We start from the raw sequence: 25,552 nt of genomic DNA on the forward strand, positions 1-25,552 counted from the left end.
CACTTTTCCTTTTATTTGAACTTTGAGGTAGCAAGTCGAATGACCTTACTCATTTCATGGTGCACGTCATCGTTTCTTCATGCAGGAGCCTTCTCTTATTTTATTCTTTTGCTTTAGGCCCAGTCCCTACTCCCACTTCCTCCCACCCCCCCCCCCAACAGGTTTGTGCTCTACTGTGTTCAAAGAATACATACAAATATGCATGCATTCCTGTCAATACTTGGTGTTTATCACGTTTGTACCTGCTTAAAGTTTACAAAAACAGGTGATGTGATAAGCTTATTCATGCCCCTTACATTTTTGTCCTTGAAACTAGATTTTAAAACTGCCGACATGTCGATTTATGCCCGTTTATTGTTCCTCCTGCTGTTGCATAAGCCCTACATAATAATCCATTTAATATATCCAGCCTCAGAGTGGTTGACCTTGATTGCTTCTAACTCTGCTGCCACAAAGAAATGAAGTGGCATATATGTCCCCAGGAGCAGAACCACAGAGAGTGAATGTAGCAGTGTCTCTACGTAGCCAGATTGCTTTGCAGATTGACTGTACTGTTTATACCCCCCTAAACAGTGTGTAGGAAGGAGTTCCTGCTTCCCCATATGCTTGACAGTATTTGATTCTTTCTGTTACTTACTTTTTTTTTTTTTTTTTTTTTTTTTGCCACTGGGAGGAGTGTAAAGCATTTCTCTGACTGCTCGTGAAATCTGCTATTCATATATTTACTTGATCACCACCTTTCCCATACTTTTTTGTTAAGTGTTGTAGAATCCAATTTTAAGACCTTATTTTGCTCAGCTTTGATTTAAATAAGAAGAATTATAGGTAGCAGTAATACCTGGTGAGCTTGAAGAGGAAGTAAGCTTATTGATACATTGCTTTGTGAACTATAAATTCCTTTTTATCTTTTTCACCAAAGTCAGGTGTGAGAAGTTGGAGAATATTCACATTCTGATCACAGGAGCACATTGAACAGGAGCACTATATATGTAAAGCTGAAGTCTTATTTAAGCTTAAGTTTATAAGGGCTTTGTTTTCTGTTGTTATAATAATAATTTTCTTACTCAATATTACCAAAACTATGAGTTTGCTAAGCAGAATTTTATAGCATACTGACAGCAGATAAGGAAAATACAAATACTGAATCAACTATTTCTATCATTAAAACTTGGTCACCGTATATACTGGTGCCAAAAAAAATTAAAATACAACTATACATTTCACTAAGTAACCCATACAGACTTAGCTCCTAGTGAAAAAAACCGAAGCATGCTTACTTCCTACCAGCATGTTTATTAAATGGTTAGAGTTTTTTATACTATTTACTTTAAAGTGAAAATTTACCTAATTTTATACCTTCAACTTAATTTTAAAATTAAATTAATTTTAAAATTAAAGATGTAGTATATTAGAAAAAAAGCAATTAAACCTAATATCGTACTTTAAAAGATAGCAAATCTTGAGGAATCACAAATGTGAAATAGAAATAAAATTCATATAAAATGATGCTCAAATACTGAAATAATACAGTATTCTAATCAAAATTAAGTGTTAAACATAAAAAAATCTGGTAGATTGATAGAGCTCTACAAAAGTCTAGATAAAAGTCTGATAGAGTTCTACAAAATTCTTACAAAAGTTGTAAATCAGTTTCTGTAAAATTAAGTAAAAGATTAAATCTCCTATAGTTTTCATGTTATTTATATATCTTTTATTATTATGTATATATCTTTCATTTGATTTAGAAAATTGATCTCACTGGTTATCAAAATTACCTAAGAGTATTCACTGTACTAAACCTGCTTCACACTTCTTGCCCAGAAATGGTAATCATTAATACTTAAGTAGATGTATTATTTTGTTTTATTATCCTTCAACTTCCCTAATACTTCAAGCTTTATTTATTTTGAAGGAATATGATATATTTAATCTTTAATGATTTGGGGGGTATTTTCTCATGTTAATAGAATGAACAACTGTATATCAGTGTTATTTTATGATATATTGTTATTTGGATTTATAAACACTCAAGAGTTATTTGATTTGTTTACTTTTTCTCCATAGGAAAGCTGTTTAAATCTGAGGACTTAACTGACTTTGTACGTTTCTTTTTAATGTTCTACAAAGATAAGCCCATAGACTTGCTCTTGGGGGACATTTTTCAGGTAAAGATGTGTAACCCAGGAGAAACTCCTGTGAGTATTTCTTTACTTTGTAAATGCAAAATATTTTAGGAAAATACTATCTGTCTAATGTAATTCCCTAAAATTTGTTCACCAAACTAAACCTTGATGAATGCATTAATTTTTTGACTTCCGGTATCCAGAACTTTTACTGACATTTATATGTACTTAATGAAGTAATGAAAGGCTACAAATGTAGTGAAAAGTAGAAAAAAGGAGACAAAAAAAAAAAAAACCCAAACAAGTAACAAAATGATGGATGTAAATCCAAATATGTTGATATTTAAATTAAATATAAATGACCAAAATATCACCAATTAAGAGAGAATTCATCAGAATGGATTTAAAAACACTATGCAATTACTTGCTGTCCATATTCAGTTCAAATATAATGATATACATAGGTTAAAAGTAAAAGGTATAAAAAAGAAATACCTGCAGACACTAATCAAAGAAAATCTGTAGTAGCTATATTAATATCAAAGTATACTTTGGTGCAAAAAAACCCAAAAAATTTGACCAGGGATCAAGAAAGATACTACATACTGGTAAAAGGGTCAAATCACCAAGGAGATATGACTATCATAGAAGTGTGTATACATTTAACAACAGAAACTCAAAATACATTAAGCAAAAGATGACAGAACTAAAGGAAAAAATAGATGAGTCTGCAGTTATAGTTGGAGACTTCAACACTCCTCTTTCAGTAAGCAGCAGAGCTGGTAGGTAGAAAACCAGCAAAGAGATAAAAGAATTGAACATCATCTATCTTCTGGACTTAATTGCTATTTTATTTTAAAGGTTTTATTTATTTATTTGACAGAGAGAAAGAGAAAGTGCATGTGCACAAGCAATGGGAGTGGCAAGCAGAGGGAGAGGGAGAAACAGGGCTCAGGCTCAGTCCCGCACCTTGGGATCATGAACTGAGCTGAAGGCTGATGCTTAACCTGCCGAGCCCCTTAATTGATGTTTTAAAAACACTATGTCCAACAGCAATACAAATCATATTCTTTTAAAGTATGTATAGAACATTCACCAAAGTAAACATGTCTTGCATCATAAAACAAAGCTGACAAATATAAGATGAAATCACACACACAAAAAAATGAAACTAAAATTTGACCACAGTGGAATAAAATTAGAAATTGGTAACAGAAAAATAACTGAAAAATCCACAAGGATGTGGAATTTAAACAATACACTCCTGAATAAACCAGAGTGAAAGAGAAAGTCTCTAAAGGAAAATTAGAAAATACTTTGAATTAAATGAAATGAAAATACAACCTATCAAAATTTGTGAGATGCAGCTAAAGCACTACTTATGGAGAAATTTATCTTAGAAGAAACCATTATCTTAGAAGAGAAGAAGATCTCACATTAGTAATTTCAGCTTCCACTTTAAGTCACTAGAAAAAGAAGAGTGAAATAAACCGAAATCAAGAAGAAGAAAGAGAATAATAGCTACGAGGGCAGAAAGAAATGAAACTGAAAACATAAAGGCAGTAGAGAAAATTAATAAAACCAAAATCTTGTTCTTTGAAAAGAGTAAGAAAATGGATAAATTTCTAATAAAACTGACAAAGAAAACCCCAAAACATAAATTATCAATATTAAAATGAAAGAGAGAATATCATGGTATATATGTAGATGTGTGTGTATCTAAATCTAACAAAATATGTAGGTTTATCTATATGCTGAAAACTTTACAATGCTGATGAAAGGAAGAGACATACCATGATCATGGATTGGAGGTTCAGTATAGTAAATATGAAAATGCTTCCTAAATTGATTTATGGACTTAACATAATTCCAGTCAAAATCCCAGCAGGATTTTTTATGGTAGTTGTAGACAAGGTAATTCTAACATTTTTAAGAAAAAGGAAAGGAACTAATTTAGCTAAAATGATTTTGAAAAAAAAAGAATAAAGTCGGAGGCATCACAGAACTCAATTTCAAATTTTATGATAAAGCTACAGTAAGCAAGACAAACATTTATAGTAAAGAGGTAAACAAACAGACCCATGGAACTAAACAGATAATTCAAAAATAGGTCCACAAAATATGGCCAGCTGATATTTGACAAAGGAGCATATGCAATTCAATGGAGAAAGAATAGTCTTCTCAACAAATATATATTGGATTAATTGAAGTTGTGTTTGTGAGTATGTGTGTGTGTATGTGTGTATGATCTCAACCCAAACATCACACTTGATACAAACATTATTTCAAAATACATCATCTATCTAAATATGAAACATAAACTATAAAACTTTTAGAAGAAAGTGTAGAAAAATATCTTCAGGCTCCAGGACAAGGAGAAGAGTTCTTTGGCATGACACTAAAACCATGATCCATTTTTTTTTTCATTGCTAAATTGGATTTTACCCAAATTAAATCTTTTGTACTGTAGATTTTACTGTTTGAGGATAAGGCACCATAGACTAGGAAGAAATATTTGTAAATTCCATATACAGCAAGGATTTATATTCAGAATATATATAAAATTCTTAAAACTTAACAACAGTGAAACAACCCAATTAAAAAAAAGGCACAAGACTTGGGGCGCCTGGGTGGCTCAGTGGGTTAAGCCTCTGCCTTTGGCTCAGGTCATGATCTCAGGGTTCTGGCATCGAGCCTCACATTGGGCGCTCTGCTTGGCGGGGAGCCTGCTTCCCCCTCTCTCTCTCTGCCTGCCTGTCTACTTGTGATCTCTCTCTCTGTCAAATAAATAAATAAAATCTTAAAAAAAAATAGGCACAGACTTGAATAGACACTAGAAAGGCAGTTTTTCCCTTACTGTAATAAGTAATGAACTCAGTTTTTCTTTATCAACATGTTATTTGGGAGGGTATTTTGGGAAGCCAGCATTTGATAATACCATCTCATTGATATTTCTATTAATAACTTAACAAATGTTAGAATTTCTATTTCCTAAAGTTCAACTCCTCAATTAATTTTATCTGAGTATAGTTTCAAATTAAATTAACCCAGGATTATATAATTAAATTACAGTTTCAAAAACAGTCATTTAATGTAATATTTTCCTACATGTGAGTACCAAATAGAAATGCTTTAAGTAAGTTTTCTGTTCAAAAAATAAAACAAAAAAAGCAATCTACTGAATGGGAGAAGATATTTACAAATCTGATAAGGGGTTACATATATCTGATACGAGGTTCATATCCTAAATATATAAAGAACTTATACACCTCAACACACACACACACACACACACAAATCTAATTTGAAAAAATGGGCAGATAACCTGAGTAGATCTTTTTCCAAGGAAGCCATACAGATAGGAGTGCTCAGCCAGTTAAATGTCTGCCTTTGGTTCAAGTCATGATCTCAGGGCCCTACAATCAAGACCCACATCAGGCTCTCTGCTCAGCAGGGAGTCTGCTTCTCCCTCTCCCTCTATGTGAACGCTCTCTCAATCTCTCTCTCTCTTAAATAAATAAATAGCCATACAGATGGCCAACAGATACATGAAAAGATGTTCAACATGACTCATCATCAGGGAAATGAAAATCAGAACCACAATGAAATAGCACTTCACACTGGTCAGAATGGCCAAAATAAAAAACACAAGAAATAACAAGTGATGGCAAGGATGTAAAGAGAGAAAAACAACAACAACAACAACAAAAACACCCTGTATGCTGCTGGTGGGAATGTAAATTGGTCCATCCACTATGGAAAACATGGAGGTTCCTCAAAAAATTAAAAATAGAATTGCCATATGATCAAATAATTCCACACTAGATATTTACCCAGAGAAAACCAATACTAATTAGAAAAGATACATGCACCCCTATGTTTTTGCAGCATTTTTTACACTAGCCAAATTATGGAAGCAGCCCAAGAGTCCATCCATAGAGGAATGGATAAGGAAGATGTGATATATATACCCAATGGAATATTATTCAGCCACAAAAAGTGAAATCTTAACATTTGCAACAACATAGATGGAACTAGAGAGTATAATGTTAAGTGAAAAAAAAATCAGAAAAAGACAAATATGATATGATTTCACATATGTGCAATTTAAGAAACAAAACAAATGAGCAAAGGAAAAAAGGAGACAAACCAAGAAATAAACTCTTTGTGTGGGTGGGGGAGGATCAGAGGGAAAGGGAAAAGGAGAGACAGAATCTTAAGCAGGCTCCATGCCCAGCGTGCAGACTTGACTTCACAACCCTGAGATCATGACCTGACTGAAATCAAGAGTCAGACACTTCACTGACTGAACCACCCAGGTGCCCCAAGAAATAGATTGAACTATAGAGAACAAACCGGAGATTACCAAAGGGAGGTAGATGGGATGAGTGAAATAAGTGAAGGGAAGTAAGAGTGCAATTACCATGATGAGCACCGAGTAATGTATAGAATTGTTGAATCACTACATTGTACCCCTGAAACTAATATGATTCTGTATGTTAACTATACTGGAATAAAAATTATGTTAATTTTACTGGAAAATGGCATCTGGGTGGTTCAGTCAGTTGAGCATCTGACTATTGATTTGGGCTTGGGTCGTGATTGCAGGATCATGAGATCCAGCCCTGTTTCTGGCTCTATGCTTAGTGGGGAGCCTGCTTGAGATTTTGTCTCTCCCTCTCTCTGTGCCCCTCCCCACTGGGTGTTTACTCTCCCTAGCATGCATGCACACACACTCTCTCTCAAATAAATCTTTTTTAAAAAATTGAGTATATAAGCTTGAGATGTATTTTTATGAATTTTCTGTGTATACAGTATATAAAATAATTATCAAAAATCATAATTTCAGATGTTTTCTTCTAATAGGAAAGGTGTCACAGGTCATCTTTCTTTTTATTTTAATGAGAATTACCAAATCTTTTTTCATAAAATATAATATTGGTTCTTCATTTTAATCATGTGTTTTTATACTTAAGAAGAAATTAAAGAAGATATAGCTCAGTTTAGGAATTAATGACTATGGAAAGAGAAAGAATAATGTAGTCTGAGAGAAATAGAAAAATATGAAAAAATTTCATCTATGTTATTGAAATAAAAAGAAGGGAGCAGAAGATTATAGTTGTTACAACAGTAGCCTGATTTTCTAAGGCAGAGTTCAGGAAAATACATGCTTTAACTAAAACCTTTTTATATCTCAACTTGTGTTTTATTATCCTTATGAAGGAAAAGCTAAGAAATAAAGTTTAATGTAATTTTTAAATATCAAAATAAAAACCTAATATAATACAAAAACTAATATAATACAAAATTCTGCCATCCATAAATGCAATCAAAAGAAGTATTTGGGTTGTTACAGAAGATTGTTGTTTCTCTTATTTTTCCCTAGGAAAAATGTGCAGAACGGAATAAGCAAATTCGTATTCGATATAAGCCTTCTCTTTTCCAGCATGTGGGTATAGAGTCATCACTCACTGGCGAAGAACAAGATTCCAAAGTAAGATTTTGAAATGTATCTTGAGTAATATACAATGTCTCATGAACTTATAAAATATTGTTTAGGAAAGGAGAAATGAAAACTTGAGACTAAAATATGGTTGTTTAAACATAATTCATCTTATGATAACTGTATGTTGGGCAGAGCAATTTTCTTTTCAAGACCCAACTTATCTGTCATGGTAAGAAAAATCTAGCCTATGTAAACTTCTTAGTTTTACTGTTACCAGCTATGCAATGCAAGTAATTGACAAACATGTTTTAAAAATCATAATAAAAGTCACCATCTTAGTCTAATATTTAAAGTTATAGAATATTTCTGAGTAAAATGCTCCTATTATTGAACTGAAATGTATCAATATTCTTCTTTAAGATTACTGAGATCAACAAAATAATCAACAAAAATTCAAACAAAAATTGTTTGATTTTTTAATCATTCTTTAATTTGCCATCTTTTTTGGAAGCAATGTTATTTGTAATTGACTTAACATGTTGGTAGGGCAGAAGCAGCAAAGACTTCAGAGTCAAAACAACTAGGTTTTAGTAATGGTGGCTTATGTACATGATATTGGGCAAGCCCTAACACTCTGTGCTTTTTTCATCTCTAAGAGAAGTTTAAATTAGATGATCTTTAGGATGTTTCCCACCTTTGTAATCTCTCCCTTCTTAGTTTCTTCACACGACAAAGCAAGTGATAGCTTTAACCCTTTGTCGGTTAAGATGAGAGAAATGCACATACACATACTCCCATCATTTCATTCATTTTTTTATGACCTGCCCTCTTTCCACCTTTTCTACTCCTTATCTCTATGTGTTTATTGCACTGCACTCTTTGGAACGCTGTCTGAAACATAGTGTGGATTCAGTAAATGTTAGCTGTTAGCAGTTAGGCAAAGTGAAATTCTAGATTAAAAGTGTTCATTAAGCAAAACAAACAAGCTCCAGGAATAATGAAAATTTAACTGTTATGAATGTTCATACAACAAATAACACCATGAAAATAAATAAAACATAGACACAGGTGATGTAGAAAGAAACTGTCTATGCCATTCTGTTTGTTGGTGCTGTTATAATGGGACTCTTTTTTTTTTCTTCTATTATATTTTTTGTTGGATAAGCTATTTTAACCTTACCTTTTGTAAATTCACAACAGACTAGAATATTTATCTAATCATTCATAGTTTGATATTATAATCTAGCTTTTTTTCTTTTTTATACCTCACCTCATGTGAAATAGAAATAAATAACAATTTAATGATATGTCAAATGTGATCGTATATTTTCAAAATCTATATTATTTTAATTGTCAAAATTATTTAATTATATATATTAATTATTTAATTATATTATTTTAAAATTTTCTAACAGGATATTTATTATTAGGAGCTTCATAATTCAAATACCTTCTTTAAAAATGATGAACATCATTCTTTGGAAAAAATGGCATAATAAGGATTAGTCTTAGCTCTCAACTTACTTCATAGTGGATAAGAGACTATATCATATAAAAAATTTTAAGCCTTTGATAATATAGTAAATATAAAATAGTAAGTATAAAAATTGATGTATAAAAAATTATCAGATATTTGTTTTAGTAAGTATGAAACTGATATATAGAAAATTATCAGGTATTTGTTGGCCTTAATTTATAATCGTGTTTTGTGTATTTTAAAATCATTTACAGATAACTTTCTGATATACTAATATTTGTTTTAGAAGAATGAATAAGTATTTTCTTTTCCTTTTTTATCATATACTGTAGACATACAATGAATTTGGAGGCAATAGATTTGAGTTTGAAGCCTCATTTTTTTTTAAGATTTTTATCTATTTGAGAGAGAGAAAGCGCGCACATGCAAGCAAGGGGTGAAGGAGGGGGAGGGGCAGAGGGAGAGGCAGACTCCCTGCTGAGCAAGGAGCCCAATGCTGGGCTCATCCCAGGACCCTGGGATCATAACCTGAGCTGAAGACAGACACTTAACCAACTGAGCCACCAAGCACCCCTGAAGGCTCATTCTTATCAATAGTTGTAACAATATGGATGAATCTCTAAAGTTGTATTATGCTAAATGAAAAAAGATGCGAAAGACTATATACTGTATGATTCAATTTGTATGGAATGCTAGAAACGGCAGATCCTGATATCTCATTATGATTTTAATTTGCATTTCTTTAATGACCAATGATGTTAAGCATCATTGCTAGTTGCTTGTGTGTGTACATATATAAAATACATAGATTTTTACAAAATGTAGATTTTAATGAAATGTATGTATATGTTCTGTGAAGTGTCTTATTGAGTATTTGACCATTTAAAAAATGGGTTGTTCATCTGTTTATTTTTGAATTGTTATAATTCCATATATAGTCTGACCGCAAGTCTCATCTTATGGCTTTCTCTTTCATTTTTTAAATTTTGTTTTCTTTCAATGAATGAAAGATTTTAACTTTGATAGAGTTCACTCCACCCAAACTCCACTCTGTCCATATAGTTATGTCAGTGGTTAGCTCAGTATTCAGTGATTTTATGAGAGTATAAATGCTGTTTACACTTAAACTACATAATATCCTTTATTTTTCCTTTATTATACAACTTTTTTTGGAGGTTTTTTTTTAAGATTTTATTTATTTATTTGAGAGAGAATGAGAGAGAGAGAGAGAGAGAGCATGAGAAGAGGGAGAAGCGGACTCCCTGCCAAGCAGGGAGCTTGATGCGGGACTCAATGCTGAGACTCCAGGATCATGACCTGAGCCGAAGGCAGTTGCCCAACCAACGGAGTCACCGAGCCGCCTCTTCTTTTGGAGTTTTAAATTGATTTTATTTCAATGTACTTATCACTAATTCACCCTTAGATTCCCTGTGAATTATCTAAATCTGTTCTTGGTATATTCAAACATTTTAAAATCATGGATAAATGTTGAATATCGTCAAGTGCTTTCTGCATTCCTACTCCTTCTTAATCTTGAAAAATACCTCTCCTTCAGCCTTCTGACCAGTTCTAGAAGATATCTTAAGAAACTGGGGGTTGATTTTCCTGTTTTCTATATCCCAAATCTGTATCATACTTGGTCTACTTGTTTGTTTAGTAAAGCACACCCTCCAGTAATTTCTTGAGAAAGACTGTGTAGGAAGTGAATTCTTGGAGAAGTAAAACATCTTGAAATTACTACAGTCTGTCAAACTTAATTGTTAGGTTGGCTAGGCAAAGAAATCTGAATTCTGATTCTTGAAGGTATTCAAGAGTGTAACCAATGAAAAGTAATTAAAGCCACTTTAATTCCTGTTTCTTGGTATAAGAACAATTTTCCCATCTGTAAACCTTTAATATTTGTCTTGTATTTAAGGTTTTACAATTTCATGATGATAGGTCTATTTGTATTGATTGTGATTCATATTTGGTAGAGCTTTTTAAAGTGAAAACTCATGTTTGGATTCTGGAAAATATTTGCAAATTATTTTATTGATAAATTTTCTCCTCTATTTTCTATGTTCTTTTTAAGGATCCCTATTTTGACTGTTGGATTCCTTGGATTGATGTTCTCTCTCTCTCTCTCCCCTTTCCCCTTTCTCCCTCCTGTTATCTTTCTTTTTGCTTCACTTTCTGAAAGTTTTTGTAAATTTCATCTTAAATCCTTTTTATTAGTGCTTTTTTGGGGGGGAGGGCAGTTTTCGTTGATTGATTGATTATTGTTTTTGTTATTATAGCTTTAATGTCTAAGAACCCCTTTTGTGCTCCTAATGCCATTGTCCCCTCTTTCAACACTCAGTTCTTATTTTATGATTGAAATACTTCCACTTAACCCTCTGAGGATTTTAATAGTTTTTTTTTAAGATTTTTAAAAATTTCTTCTTCCTGCATAGTTTCTATTTCCTCCAAGTTGTTTTTTGTTGTTGGTGGTCTCTGTTCTTCAAGTTGCTGAAGGTTTTCCTCATGTATGTAGTGATATAGATTGAACGTTCAAATGGAGAAAGCTGGTTGGAGGCTCTGAGCACATGGCAGAACCTGTCAGTTTCACCGTCGAGGTCGGAGTGGCTAGGCTCTTTCCCAGAGAATCACCTGTGTTAGTGCCTCCCAGTCTTGCTGCATGGGCTAGTCAATTTGCTAGAGAATCGGGGAGACAAGTGGGCAAAGATAGCTGGGCTTTTGGTGTTCACTTTGTCAATATTTACTTATTTATTCTGCTTTCTTCTCCTCCTCCTCCTCCTCCTCCTCCTTCTTCTTCTTCTTCTTTTTTTTTTTTTTTAAGATCTATTTATTTATTTATGGGCAGGGAGGCACAGAGGGAGACTGGGAGAGAGAATTTCAAGCAGACTCCCTGGCAAGCGTGGAGCCGGATGCGGGACTAGATCTCGCAACCCTGAAAACACGACCCTGAGATCATGACCTGAGCCAAAATCAAGACTTGGACACTTAACGGACTGAGCCACTCAGGTGCCCCTATTTGTCCCATTTATCGTTATTATCCTTACCCTGGTTTGAGTCTAGATACATACCCTATGTTTGCCTTTTCAGAGAATTATCCTTCGAGAGTGAAGAAAAGATCATCACCTGGCTCCGAGGATATTTAGAGCTTTACCCACCACTGCGACTTGCAAACCATCCTCTTAGTTCTACCCCCTCTTCACCTCCGTTTCTAGCAGTAGGGGGGGTTCTGCCCTTGGGAATGTGCTTCTCTGCTCCCTACTGGCAGCTTGGGACACAGCTCTCTCACACCTCCATTTGGTTGCCATTGTCTGCTTTGCCATTCTGTCTGTAAGGTCATGCATCTTCAGCTGGCCCTTATGGTTAAGTGTGATTTCTAGAAAGAGTGAAAGTAAATACTTGCATCTGATTCATCATCTTTATGGGGCACCCCGCTGGTTCATTCTTGAACTTTCACTTTTTGGCTCATTTGGTTTTTAACTTCCAAAAATAAAATCTTAATTTCCAGGATTTCCAGTTGATTCTTTTTATATACACAATATCCTTCCTAGCATTCAGAGAAAATTAATTTACACTTAAACAGAAGTATAATAGTATATGTGTAATTCATTATTTTAACTGCTTCTTATACTTATTGTCTGTTGTTAATTCTACATCATTGCTGTCCTCCTCTCCACTTTGCTTCTCACAGTAAAATTGGGGGAGTACACCTCACAGAATGTCTTTCCCTCACAGAGTGCTATGTTAGGTTGTCAGTGAGAGGTACTCTCAGTAGACCTGGAAAACAGTCGCCAAGAGGGCAAGAGATGCCTGCTGTAGACAGGAATTTGAGTTCACACTTGCTGCCTGGCCAGCTGAGATCCCTGGTGGCTTCTCCTGGCTTCCAGGGTTCTCATAATGGCCCGATATACTGCTGAGGATTTCCAGTTTCCACAAGTGGCTTCTTGACATTTGCTCCCGTAACTCTTCTAAGAGTTGAGTTCACCTCTAGTTCATTCTAGCTGCATGAAGCAGATTTCTTTCTTCCAAATACCTCAAGTGGCATCTGTTTCTTTGACTGAACTCAGATTCTTGGGATCTGCTGCTACTTGTGTTTCACATACCCTCAAACTTAAGTTTTGTTTCTTACTTATTGAAACTCTTTGTTGTTTTGTCTGTGAATGTTGAGTCTGTTTTCCGTAGACTTTTTCCAGTATTTATGGGAGGAATGGGCAGTCCAGGGCTCACTCTGTACAGAAGCTTTTCTTCTGAGTAGAGAAGACCCATTCTTTTTGGGTCTGGTTTTCTTCTTCACAAACACCTGTACTCTGTGCCCTACTGGGCAATGATCATTTGATGTCTGCTGCTCGGCATAAGCATGTATGTTCCAACTGTAACTCTGCAACTATTTCCAGTGCCCCTGCCTGTAATCACTGTAATCCCTGTAATCACCAGCTCTGAGCTTGGGTCATCCTTAGAGCCACGCTCACCTTTCTACTAGCTGGCTCCTATGTGGTTTGGAATTTGAATTCTTCCCCTTCTAACCCAGCCTCATCTGCTTCCCATTTAACATTCCGTCTGCATGGTTTGTATGGATGGGAGTGGGTTCATGCTGAATTACCTTTTGACACTTCAATAGTAAAAGGGGCATATAATATATAATCAAAAGTATGCATTATTTATACACATACCACTTCAAGGACATGTGGCACCATTTCCATGAAGATAAACCTGCATTCTATGTGTTTCAGTTAGACCTGCATCATATTAAAAGGTGTTTTTCTTTTTTAATAGGACTGAGATGGACAAAAGCTTGAAGAAGGTAGCTCAACTGGTAAATTTCCCGGGAGCCTTTATCTGTTGTGCTCTCAGTCACCTGTCTTTCTCTTTTACTCGCTCCTTTCAGAATGTCTCCCTTTGTTCCTTCAAGAACAAGAAGACCACCACCACCACCTCATAGTTTCCCTCCCACATTAGGAATTTGAAATGCCTTCAGCATCCTCCATTGCAACCACATTTCCCTCTCCAAAACAGTTTCAGGGAAATAATGAGCTGTCTATTTGCTAAGAATTCTAGATATTTAAAATTAGATGTTTCCAAACTGAGGAAAGAGTTGGAGAATAGATTACCCCTTTTACTTTCCAAGGCTGTATTTCAAAATGGAATAAAATTTAATCATATAAAATTTTTAGCTTTGTTTATATTTTTCAAGCAATATGCCCAGATATAGCTAAAAGTGAATAAAAAGGAGCTTATAACAAGAAGCAACAACCCCTTGTACTTCCCCAGCCTTATCTCATTCACCAGAGGCAATGACATTTCATCATTTCTGGTTTAAATGCCTCTGATAATTTTCTTTATATTACTAAATAGTATGCTTATGCTACGAGTTTTTATTTATCCACATTATTTTTCCTGCAGTACAGATGCATATTTAGCTCAGATACTTGTTCACTTTTATTATGTCTTAGTCAGTGTCAGCTGCTATGACAGAAATACCACAGACTGGGTGGCTTACACAACAAGAATTTCTCACAGTTCCAGGGATTTGAAATCCCAAGATCAGGGGGCTGCCAACATGGGGGATTTTGATGAGAGCCCACCTCCTGGTTGTCAGTAGGATATAGTCAGTAGACAGTTGTCTTCTGACTTTATCCTCACATGGCCAAGAGTAGAGAAAACTCTAGTCTCTTTATCCCCTTATAAAGGCACTAAACTCATTCATGAACCCTCTGGAACTAATTATCTCTCAAAGCCCCCATTTCCAAATACACTGAAGAATTAGGCTTCAGCATATGAATTTGAGGAAGGGGACACAAAATTCAGTTGGTAACATGTTAATAACTTTAATTATTTTGCCCCTTTTCTAAGTTCTCTTTTCTGAAAGAATAATCAAATATTAAACTTACTGAATTGATCTCCTATGTGTCATAGCTTTTATTCTTTATTTTAAAAAAGATTTTATTTATCTTTTTGAGAGAAAGAAAGCACATGAGAGAGAGCTAGAGAGAGCATGAACAGGGGAAGAAGCAGAGGGAGAAACATATTCCCCATGGAACAGGAAGTCAGAGGTGGGGCTCCGGGCACTATCCCAGCACTCTGGGATCATAACCCGGCTGAGCCACACAGGTGCCCCTTTCTACTATTTCTGTCACTTGTTTTTTCTATGTACTAGATGGGTTCCTTGACTGATTTTTCTTATGAATGTTTTATTTTTATTTTGTTCCTTTTTTTCCTACCATCTATTTGTTTTGTTGGTACAATTTTCCTCAAATCTCAGAGAATTAGATCCTTTCATGAAAGATTTTAAAAGTTCTCCTCTGTATTCTGAATGAGCTGTTTTTTGTTTTTTGTTTTTTTAGATCAATCTCCCTTTCTGTTTTGATCTGTCTCTGTTAGGTTGCACTCTTTCCTCAAATACTTAGTGATTCTTGATGGTCTGGTGGTAATACGAGTCATTTATTTCCTCTTCCTCCTCTCCCCTCCCCTGACACTGCATTCATCTTCATATTTCTTTATAAAATTGAAAGGAATGAGATTTCCTGAAAGTTTTTGGTAACTGGGTAGAATTTGTCGGCTTATAAACTCTGTTTTACAGTATGTGCATGGCTAGGTTGTGATTGTTTTGTGTTGGAGTTTTTGTGGGGTTTTTTCCTGTTTTGTTTTCCCAGTGGTTTGAGAGAAGGGGCAACAACATGCCAAAATATAGAGCTTTGTACTGCCTGAGCTAGTACATCCAGGCAGCACATTCACTTTCCTCAGAGAAGACTCTATGTGAGTTGCCTGGGGTGGAAAGCCCTTGCTGCTCTTGGGGACTGTGGGTGCTCCTCCCACAGACCCACTTCCTTCTCCAGGGCTAGCCCTAGTTTGGCTCCCATCTTTCATCAAATTTGCTGTCTCCATTCTAGCCCCATTCCTGGTGCCGAGGTCACAGATTTCTTGGCTCCACCCATCAGTCCCCAATTTTCCATCAGAATTATGTCTCGTTAATTTAATTAAATGTCTCTTCAGCTGAGAGCCCCTTTCATTCTTTACATTGTTTGGAGTTACATCTTTTCAGCTCACTTACTATCATTTCAGTGGGGTCTGGCTGTCCATCACCTAGAACCAAGAGTTTGGATATTATATTTCAACTTTCTTCCATTTTAAATTTTATGAAGTAAAATAAAATTCACATTCATGACCCCAGTGAAATAAATGTCACCCTCTTTTCTTTTTAAGATTTTATTTATTTATTTGACAGAGGGAGACACAGCGAGAGAGGGAACACAAGCAGTGGGAGAGGGAGAAGCAAGCTTCCTGCTGAGCAGGGAGTCTATGCGGGGCTCGATCCCAGGACCCTGAGTTCATGACCAAGGTGAAGGCAGATGCTTAACCCACCGAACCACCCAGGCACCCCTCCCCTCCTTTCTTTAACTATGTCCAACATATCAACAAGTGTTGCTATGCTTTCCATAATATTCATTTCATTACCTCTTTAAAAAATTTGTATGTAAAATTTGTTCCTTAACCAGTTAAATTATATATTACACTTCTCATAAAACTTTAAAATGTAAGGTAAATTTTCTATAGCTCATTAAGGAGAAAAATAGTTTGGTTTATTCCTATTCATCCAGCTCGTAGCTCAAAAATAATAATTCAATAAACAAAAAATTTTTCTTAGTGATAAATTTCCTAGGGTTTTAGTTTTTTAAAAATTTGCCTATGTCATTCGTTTAAATTTTCGTTATCATTTCATGTTCTTAATCTATAATAAATATAAAAGAAATTTATTTTAGAAACAACTGAAATATTTCTGTATGAATAATTTCTAAAAACTCAGATAAGACACTTAAAGTTTTGGGGCACGTGAAGGTCATAGTCAGTTAAGCATCTGACTCTTGGTCCCAGCTCAGGTCATCATCTCAGGGTCCTGGGATGGAGCACCCCCAACTCTCTCTTTCTCCCTCTTTAATATAAGTAAATCCTGATAAAGATACTTGAAGTTTTTCTGTTTATAAGCAACAAAATAGTGTGTTTCTATAATTTTCTAGTGCTTCATCCTATCTGAAAAGTTATTTTTGTTTTACTGGCGTGTACTGATCAAGGGGCAAAGTGTTTCAAGGAGTTAGAAGTAGGATTACCAGATAAAATACAGGATACCCCACTTAACCTTGAATTTAGTTGAACAATGACTTTTTTTTTTTTTTGTATCTATGTATGACCCGTTCTTTTTTTTGCTGTTGCTACATTCGGTATGCCTAGTTGCAGGTGATGAAAAGAAAGGAAGTAGATAGATATTTCCCATCAAAATGCTCTAACTGAATTGAGTTTATGGTTTTGACTTTTATTGAAGAATGATGTATGGCATATTTGCATTTTCTTCAAACAGTTATTTCAAGTTTTATGTTTCTTTTCTATGTAAAATACATGTGACGACGTTCTCTTAGAATTTGGAGCTAGAGAGGCAACTGGGTGGCTCCGTCGATTTAAGCATCTGCCTTTGGCTCAGGTCATGATCCCAGGGTCCTGGGATCAAACCCTGTGTCAGGCTCTCTGCTCAGCAGGGAATCTGCTTCTCCCTCCCTCTCTGCCCCTGCTTGTGCTCTCTCTCTCTGTCAAGTAAATTTAAAAAAAAAAATTTTTAAAGAATTTGGAGCTTTAAAAAAGATATTCTTTCCCAAAGAATTGTCATGATTTCTTTTGCCCGTTGTGGGTATTTTGTTCCTTTTGACTAATAAGAAGTTCAAAACTAATTTCATGTGAAATGTAGTACTCATATTCAGTTCTAATTTTATATTTAGGATTTTCTTTCATATATTAGTGTTAAAAGATATTATGTCTTAGTTATACTAAATCTTTTCAGTATTTATATTTTAAATTATAAACATTAAAATCAAGTGAATGTTTAAAAATATCTGTACCTTATTTATAACAGTTGGTTGGCTTTAATGATAATCCAACAATATGGATTTCCCAGGTATCCCAGTGATAGAAATCTACTTTCAGTAATTTTAACACCAGGACAATATTAATAATACATCTTAAGAATCATGTATTTTTGCCAGTGTAAAACTATCTTCTCTATTTACAAAGGGAAAGTTTGTTAAAAGGACAGAATAATGAAAGAACATCATTCTCAAAAATCTTCATGAAAATAATGCCATCTTTGTGAATGTTATTTCTGCATGTTACAGGTTTTTTGTTTTTATTTCAGAAAATATGAAGACAATAAGCATAACAGGAAAAAAACCCTGTAATACCTGGGAACCTCAGATAACCTTGCTTTCTCATGGCCTCCTTCAGAAATTATAATAATGAAAATGCATAATTGTATAGAAGAGGAGAAAACAGTAAACTACTAGAATTGAAAGTACTAAACTACCTCTTACATCAAGAAAAATTAAAATATTTATGATGCTTGTACTATTACTATTATAATTTAATTTAAAAATAGTAAAAGGGAAGTTTTTGAAATTAAGAAATGTATTTTGTTAACTTAGTGATGTTGTCACATAATCTCATTAAATATCTACAAGTTTAGAAAATTGCCATTGCCACAGACAAGTTCTGTGTATATTGGAGTATGTTCTTATCCATTTTGTTAGGACATCTAAAGAAATAGAAAGCACAATTTAAGCACAATTTTAATGCTTAAATATTTAATGATATCTTCTTTTAAATAAATTCATTTAAAACTATAAACTTACCCCAAAGTGCCATTTGAATTACCAACCTCTTGATATTTAGGTATTCTGATAGTCATTCAGTTCTAAAGATTTATAATTTCTCTTATTATTACCTTTTTAGCTCTGGGGTTAGTTGGTAGTTTTGTGGTTTTTTTTCTTTCAAATGTATTGGTTTTTGCCATCTTTTACTGTTGATTTCTTATTTAATTACATTGATATTAGTGGATTTTATCTGTGTGATGATTTGAGAATTGTTATGAATTGTACACCCCTTTTCAAATATGTTGCATTCATTTGTTTTTTATAAATGTTAGTTTTGTGCTTTAAAAATGTCTTTTTAAAATATTCCTATTTATTGGGTAAAGGACTCTCTTATGTGAGGCTTTTTAATTTACATTTTCAGGTTCTTTTAATTCTAATGAATTTTTGTCTGTTTGAATGATCTATCAGTTTCTTAGAGAAGTCTATTAAACTCCCCTATTCTTCTTGTTATTCTATTGGGTTTTATTGTATTTGTTTTGAGAAATAATAAGAGATGTTTCTTCTTTCTCCTGATTCTTCAATAAAATATGAAAATCATAATTTATACTGCTAATGTATTAACTGTTCTTGACTGCCAAAACTTTACATATTTACCTCAGTCTAAACTGTGTCACATACCAACATATAAGGAGTATATGAAAGCTGAACCATTCACATGTGTCTATTTCATTCTCCCCTTTCAGAAGAGAAGCAGCAATATGTCAAGTATATTTCAGTAAAGCTGAGGGGTAGCAATAGCAAATGTGACTGCACTCTTGGGTAAATAGGAGTTAACCCTCTACCAGCATAAGTGGGTAACAATATCTTGGGGTTTGTTGTATACTTTTATGGACCTTCCACTCTGTGGCAGAGTTGCAGCAATTATGAACAAATAATGGGAGCTAAACCTGGGCAGACATTTTCCCATGAAAACTAATTATGTTTTTCTCCTTAATTACCTTTTTCCCTCCTAGTTACATTTTAGATGCTATGTTACTAATACTATTATCATTATATTAGTATTACATTATTAATAATATTAATATTATTACTCATATTAATTGCCAGTCATAGGCAATGAATTATGAGGAAGTTTATATGAGCTGATAGGTTTGTGTTTTGCCAGTATTAGTTTTCTTTCTAGAAGCCCAGATAAAATGAAGATTTTTTAGGAGGGTTCCGTTTACTGAAATTATTATGAATAGAGACAGAAGGCATAAACCAATGAATTTTGATGAAGAAATAGAGAAAGCTGTTGAGAAATAACAAGCACAAAGAGACATTAAGCCTAGATGATTACACAAGGGAATTTAGCTAAACTTTGCGAAACCAGATAGTCCCAGTGTTTTAAAATTGTTTGAGTATAGCAAATAATTGAAAAGTTACCAACTCTTTTAGTGGTGGAAGTATAAACATGAATACCTGGTCCTGATAATGATAGCACCAAAAAAAAAAAAAAAGAAAGAAAAAGAAAACCACAGACCTATATGATGCAAAAATCTTAAATGCAGTATTAGAGATAAATTCCTAAGCCACATTAAGAGAACAACACACCATGACCTGGTTTTTTGATACCAAGTGGATAAGGATCTGGATAGGATTCTTACTGATAGGTCTCAGGAGAAAAATCATCTGATTACCTCCGCAGAAAAATGCAACACTTATTTTCTATAAGAATATTAAAGAAAATTATAATGAATGGATACTTCCTTAACATTATAAAATTAAGGGCCAGATAACCACATATGAACAATATGTGTACTAAAAATTATTTGTTCATATGAAATTAGAATCTCATTGAGTGTCCTGTATCTTAATTTGCTAAATCTGATAGTTCTAGATACAATATATATATCTCAGTTCTAAAAATAGTTATTTAATGGGGAAACACTGGAGGCATTTCTACTAGCATCAGAAACAGAGCAAATGAACCCCACTATCTCCATGACTGTTACATTGTTCTGGCTAGGTTAGCCAATGAAATTTGAAAAAAAAGAGTTATAGGCATGAGAATTGGAAAAAAGCAAAGTTCTATTTGAAGATAGGATGATAGTGTATGTGGAAAAACTCAGGGGACTTAATTACAAAACTAATTAAAATAATTCAGTAAGATACTGGGATATAAGTTTAGCAGTCAAAAGTGAGTAACTTCTCAAAAGTGATAATTAACCCTTAGAATATATTAGGAATGGGAAAAACCTCTTTTATAATATCAGTGAAAAAGACATTTAGGAATAAATCTAAGAAGAAATGTACAAAACCAAGAAACTTTTGGAAATGATAGAAATAGTCTATATTTTAATTGCAGAAGTGGTTTCAGAGGTATGTACACTTGTCAAAACTCATCAAATTGTAAGCTTTAAATGAATGGTATTTAGTGTATGTGAATCTCAGTGAAGTTGATCTAAAGATAAATGTGCAAAATCTACACAAAGAAAGCTACAAATCACTCCTAAAGATGCAAGACACTCAGGCAAATAGAAAGGCTTCTTTCTTCTCAGATAGGACATCTCATCAAAATTTTAGTTCTTCATAAGGTAACTTACAATCTTATTGTGATCCCAGTAAATATGCCAACAATCTTTTTCTGCTGGAGGTCGGCATATTGATACTAAGATTCATATGGAAAAAAAAAATCCAAGAATATCTGGAGAAGTACTGAAAAGGAAGAGCCAGGAGGGGATCTAGAACAACCAGACAGTAAAACATTTTTCAAAGCCTTTATAATTAAAACACTGTGGCACTTTGTACCAGCATTTGGGTAGACAAATCACTGAAATAGAGTAGAAAGTCCAAAAATAGACTCAAGTACATATGGATATTTAGTAAATAAAGTAAATAAAGGCAGTATCTTAAATCGCTGGGCAAAGAGATACTCTGATAAATGATATCAGGACAACTGGGTAGGCTTTTGGAGAAATAAAAGACTCACATGCCCCACAAAAACTTCAAATGAGTCAGAAATAATTAAAATTATACAAGGATTAAAAGAAGATATAGGTGAATCACTCTACAACCTGGGAGTAGAGAAAGGTATTTTTTTAAGATTTTATTTATTTGACAGCGAGAGAGACCACAAGCAGGAAGTGAGAGAAGCAGGAGAAGCAGACTCCCCGCTGAGCAGGGAGCCTGATGGAGGGCTCAATCCCAGGATCCTGGGATCAGGACCTGAGCAGAAGGCAGATACTTAACCAACTGAGCCACTCAGGCTCCCCTAGGGAAAGGTATGCTAACTATAACTCAAAATCTGGATGCAATAAAAAGAAAACATTGCCTTTAAATATAAAAATTTATTCAGCCTCACTTAGAAGTAAAAATTAAAACTACATTGAGATCTCAAAAATTGCTCCATCAGGTTGACAAAAATTCAAAAGCTTAACTGTACATTCTTTTGGGTGAGGTTATGTGGAAATAAACATTCTCATACACTGTTGATGAGGACACCAAATGATAGAACCAAATGATAGGGGATTTGGTAATATATAAGAAAACTACATAGTATTTACAACCACAGTGAGAAGCACCTGGGTGGCTTGATGGGTTGAGCCACAGACTCCTGATCTCTGCTCAGGTCATGATCTTAGGTCTTGAGATCCAGCCCCATGTTGGCTGGGCACTCAGCAGGGAGTCAGCTTGAGATTCTCTCCTTCTCCCTCTGCCCCTTCCTCTCATTGCCCTCTCTCTTACTCTTTTCTTTTTTTTTAAGATTTTATTTATTTATTTATTTATTTATTTATTTATTTATTTATTTGACAAACAGAGATCACAAGTAGGCAGAAAGGCAGGCAGAGAGAGAGGAGAGAGGAGGAAGCAGGCTCCCTGCTGAGCAGAGAGCCCGATGTGGGGCCTGATCCTAGGACCCTGCTATCATGACCTGAGCTGAAGGCAGAGGCTTTAATCCACTGAGCCACCCAGGCACCCCGCCCTCTCTCTTACTCTTAAAAAAAAAAAAAAAAAGTGGAACCACAATGAGACGTCATTGATTGACCTCTGGAAGGATTAAGACTGGCCATACCAAGCAATAGTGAAAAGTAGCATAACTGGAACTCTCATACATGGCGGCTGAGAACATAAACAGCTCAGCATTTTCTTAAACAGTTAAACATATGCCTACCATACATCTCAGCTATTCAAATTCTGTCCAGATTTACTGTAAAATATTAGTGAGAGCTGCACGGCAAACCATCAATGGGGCCAAGAAGCTTGTGATTCAATCCTATCTTTACACTGTATTTTTGGTGTGTTGTTTACAAGTAGAGGCTCTGAGAGAAACAGGCCTGGATTTGAACCCTATTTGTTGATCAAAGTTTCAGACAAGTAATTATCTTTAGTTCCTTCACCTGGGTTGCTGTGATGGTTAAATGAAATAATGGATGTAAATCCCCTAAAGTATAGTGAGCACAATAAATGTTACCAATTCTTACTGGTAGTATTTAGGAAAGAAAGCAATTATGTTAACATTCTATAGATCTTTATCATACACACACCCACACGAAGTAAGAAGCCTCCTTGCAGACCACAATGACTTCTCATCTCTTAACATATAGAACTCTAGGAAAGGCCTGGGGTACTAACTGGACACTGTTCAAAACGTGGTTTATATAAAACTCAGGACCCACTTCTGTGCAATAGCAGGCAGAACCCCTCTGAATGCAAAGAAGACAGCCGCTCCTAGGGAGGAGAAAGTCTTCAGGCTAATGAGGAATGCGTCCCATGCCAGTCCAGGAGCCCGGTCCATACCACAACTGGGTGGCAGAGCTGGCGCGAGCCCGAAGACGCGCCTTAGGGCTGGCTGGGCCGCTCAGCGCAAGCCTCGCCCAGCAGCGCCCCTCCGCGGCGGTTGAGCCTCTGGGTGCACGCGCCTCCCGCCGCCGCCTCCTCCCAGCCTGCGGCCGCACGCGCATGCGCGGTTAGCAGTCGCTGCTGGGCGGCCGCCGGCGGGACTGGTCTGGGGAAGCGCGGGGACCAAGTGGCAGCGATTCGGACATCTGAGCTGCCACTGCCGAAAACGGGCCCGCAAGACAGGTGCGTGGGCAGTGGGCCCCTTGCCTGCTGCCCTTTCTGCTCGGGCTAGGGTGAGGAATGGGAGTCATTGATTCTACGCCCAGGGCGGGGATTCCTGGGCCGCTCCCCTTTTTTTGGCGACCCTCCAGGCTGAACAGGTTGGGGCCAGGTGAGGGGCTGGCTGTGGAGTTCGGGGTTGCAGGTGCCCCGAGCTAGGTTCTTGGGTGGGCTCTCCTGGCCTCTGGAGGAGGAGAGCCAGCCACGGGCGGCAGAAGTGGATGCCACGCCGGGTCGGTTGGGTCCTCCCGAACTGCTGCGTCCACCTGCTGCGCTGAGGCTGGGGCGCAGAGAAGACGGGTGCTGTCTCCATCCCGGCCTGTCCCCGGGGGCTTGAGCGGCCCCAGGGAGCCGAGTCCGTTATTCCAGCGGTTACCATTTCAGCCCCGTTCCAAGCTCGAGCGCAGGTGCGCGCTCAGGAGGGATGTACGGAGGGCGGGGGCGTGTCTGGGCGCCGCTCACCCTACCCGCTAGTTTTCACGAAAACGTGAACAAAACCAAAAAAGGCGCAGTTTACGCAGTCTCTGCCTCTGTAAAGGCGAAGAGACCCAACCCTCTTAGCGCGGGGACTTGTAATTCCTGGCCACTCCCTAGATGCACTGCCTGGAGCCGGGTGTGCGCCACCAGGGAGGGAGCGGGAGGGTTGGGTTGAATCCAGTGAAGCCCTAATTACTATAGACTCATTATCGCCCAAAGCCTGTTTACGATCAATCAGACGCTTTAGCTGATTTTATTTATAGCATCGCCCAAGCAACAAAGAGACATTTGCTTGATTTAAAAGCAAGTGGCAACAAAGCACAGAAGGGGGAGAGAGAAAGTGGCCGTGGGAAGGAGTCTCAAATTAGGAAAAAAGTTTGAAATTCTGATTCATAAAAGCCATCAAAACCCTGATCTAGTCTTAAGACTTCGCTTGCTTTAAAATTTTTACAACACTGTAGGTCTTTTAATCACTCTAGGTAGCCTTCCCTTGGTAATGGTAAATTGGCCTCTTTTCACTTTACATTTCTGCCTTCATGTTTCATTGGTTGGATCTTCCAATACCATTTAGACCTATCCCCAAAGCCTTAGAGCAAGATAATCTATATTATCTAGTTGATACAGTTAATTATTGTATATGAATAAGTATGTTGATGGATGTCTAGAAATTGAACAGTGTTATAAGTTAGCTTTACTGCTTTTCAGTGCCTAGTAAGTTTTAGTGCTCTTAAGTAGAAAGCTAGAATTGTCCATTTTAATGGACCTTTTAAATCATCTAGTTTGACCCTTTCAGTTGACAAATGAAAAATAAGCCCTAGGCAGTTTTAACCTCTTGCCTTTTCAATAATAGAACTACGAACTTGGTGTGAATGTGCCAAGTTCAGTGTATTTTCTATTATATCATTCTGTAGTTGAGTTCCTCCGAAAGCTGCAGGACAACTAAAACTTTAAAAATAGTGATTTTTTAAACTCTACCTTTGAGACGTACCAGTTTTGGGTGAGTCCTCAATCAGCCACTGAAAATGATCAGCAGAAAGGCACCTCAGTTATAAGATACAGCATACAGAAGAGTATTAATGTATTACATACATAGGTGAGTGTTGAAGGGAGCGAAAGAAATGTCTTAAAAGGACAGATTTTATGCTGAGAACTGCTGTACATTTTTATAAACAGTAAGATAAGACTTGTTTTAGAAAACTCATGCTAGAGAGAAGGTGGAAGAAAGATTTAGAGATTGGCCAGACTGAAAGTGAAGAGGCAAAGTGGGAGTTTGCTAATCTACTTCAGAAATGATAGATTCCTAAAT

At 35.9% G+C, this 25,552-nt stretch overlaps 2 protein-coding genes across 7 annotated transcripts in view; both read left to right on the top strand.

Moving 5' to 3' along the window:
• The window catches only part of MGAT4D (MGAT4 family member D), a 42,456-nt gene extending 33,309 nt beyond the window's left edge, over nucleotides 1-9,147 (top strand). The window contains exons 9-11 of one of the 5 annotated variants that reach the window (XM_032870001.1): nucleotides 2,065-2,195; nucleotides 7,510-7,617; nucleotides 9,000-9,147. In XM_032870001.1, the coding sequence (XP_032725892.1) occupies nucleotides 2,065-2,195; nucleotides 7,510-7,617; nucleotides 9,000-9,065 (305 nt within the window). In that variant the 3' untranslated portion in view covers nucleotides 9,066-9,147. Of the gene's footprint in view, nucleotides 1-2,064; nucleotides 2,196-7,509; nucleotides 7,618-8,984 lie in introns of all 5 variants that reach the window. The other 4 variants (XM_032870254.1, XM_032870076.1, XM_032870159.1 and 1 more) reach the window with 4 other exon arrangements.
• A 14,410-nt stretch (nucleotides 9,148-23,557) lies between these two features.
• The window catches only part of CLGN (calmegin), a 59,770-nt gene continuing 57,775 nt past the window's right edge, over nucleotides 23,558-25,552 (top strand). Inside the window, exon 1 of one of the 2 annotated variants that reach the window (XM_032857268.1) lies at nucleotides 23,558-23,733. The gene's annotated coding sequence lies outside the window, so the exon portion shown is untranslated. The remainder of the gene's footprint in view (nucleotides 23,734-25,552) is intronic. The other variant, XM_032857258.1, reaches the window with a different exon arrangement.

Source organism: Lontra canadensis, unplaced genomic scaffold (genome assembly GCF_010015895.1).
Source record: "Lontra canadensis isolate GAN:19392208 unplaced genomic scaffold, GSC_riverotter_1.0 scaffold1, whole genome shotgun sequence".
Classification (NCBI taxonomy): Eukaryota; Metazoa; Chordata; class Mammalia; order Carnivora; family Mustelidae; genus Lontra; species Lontra canadensis.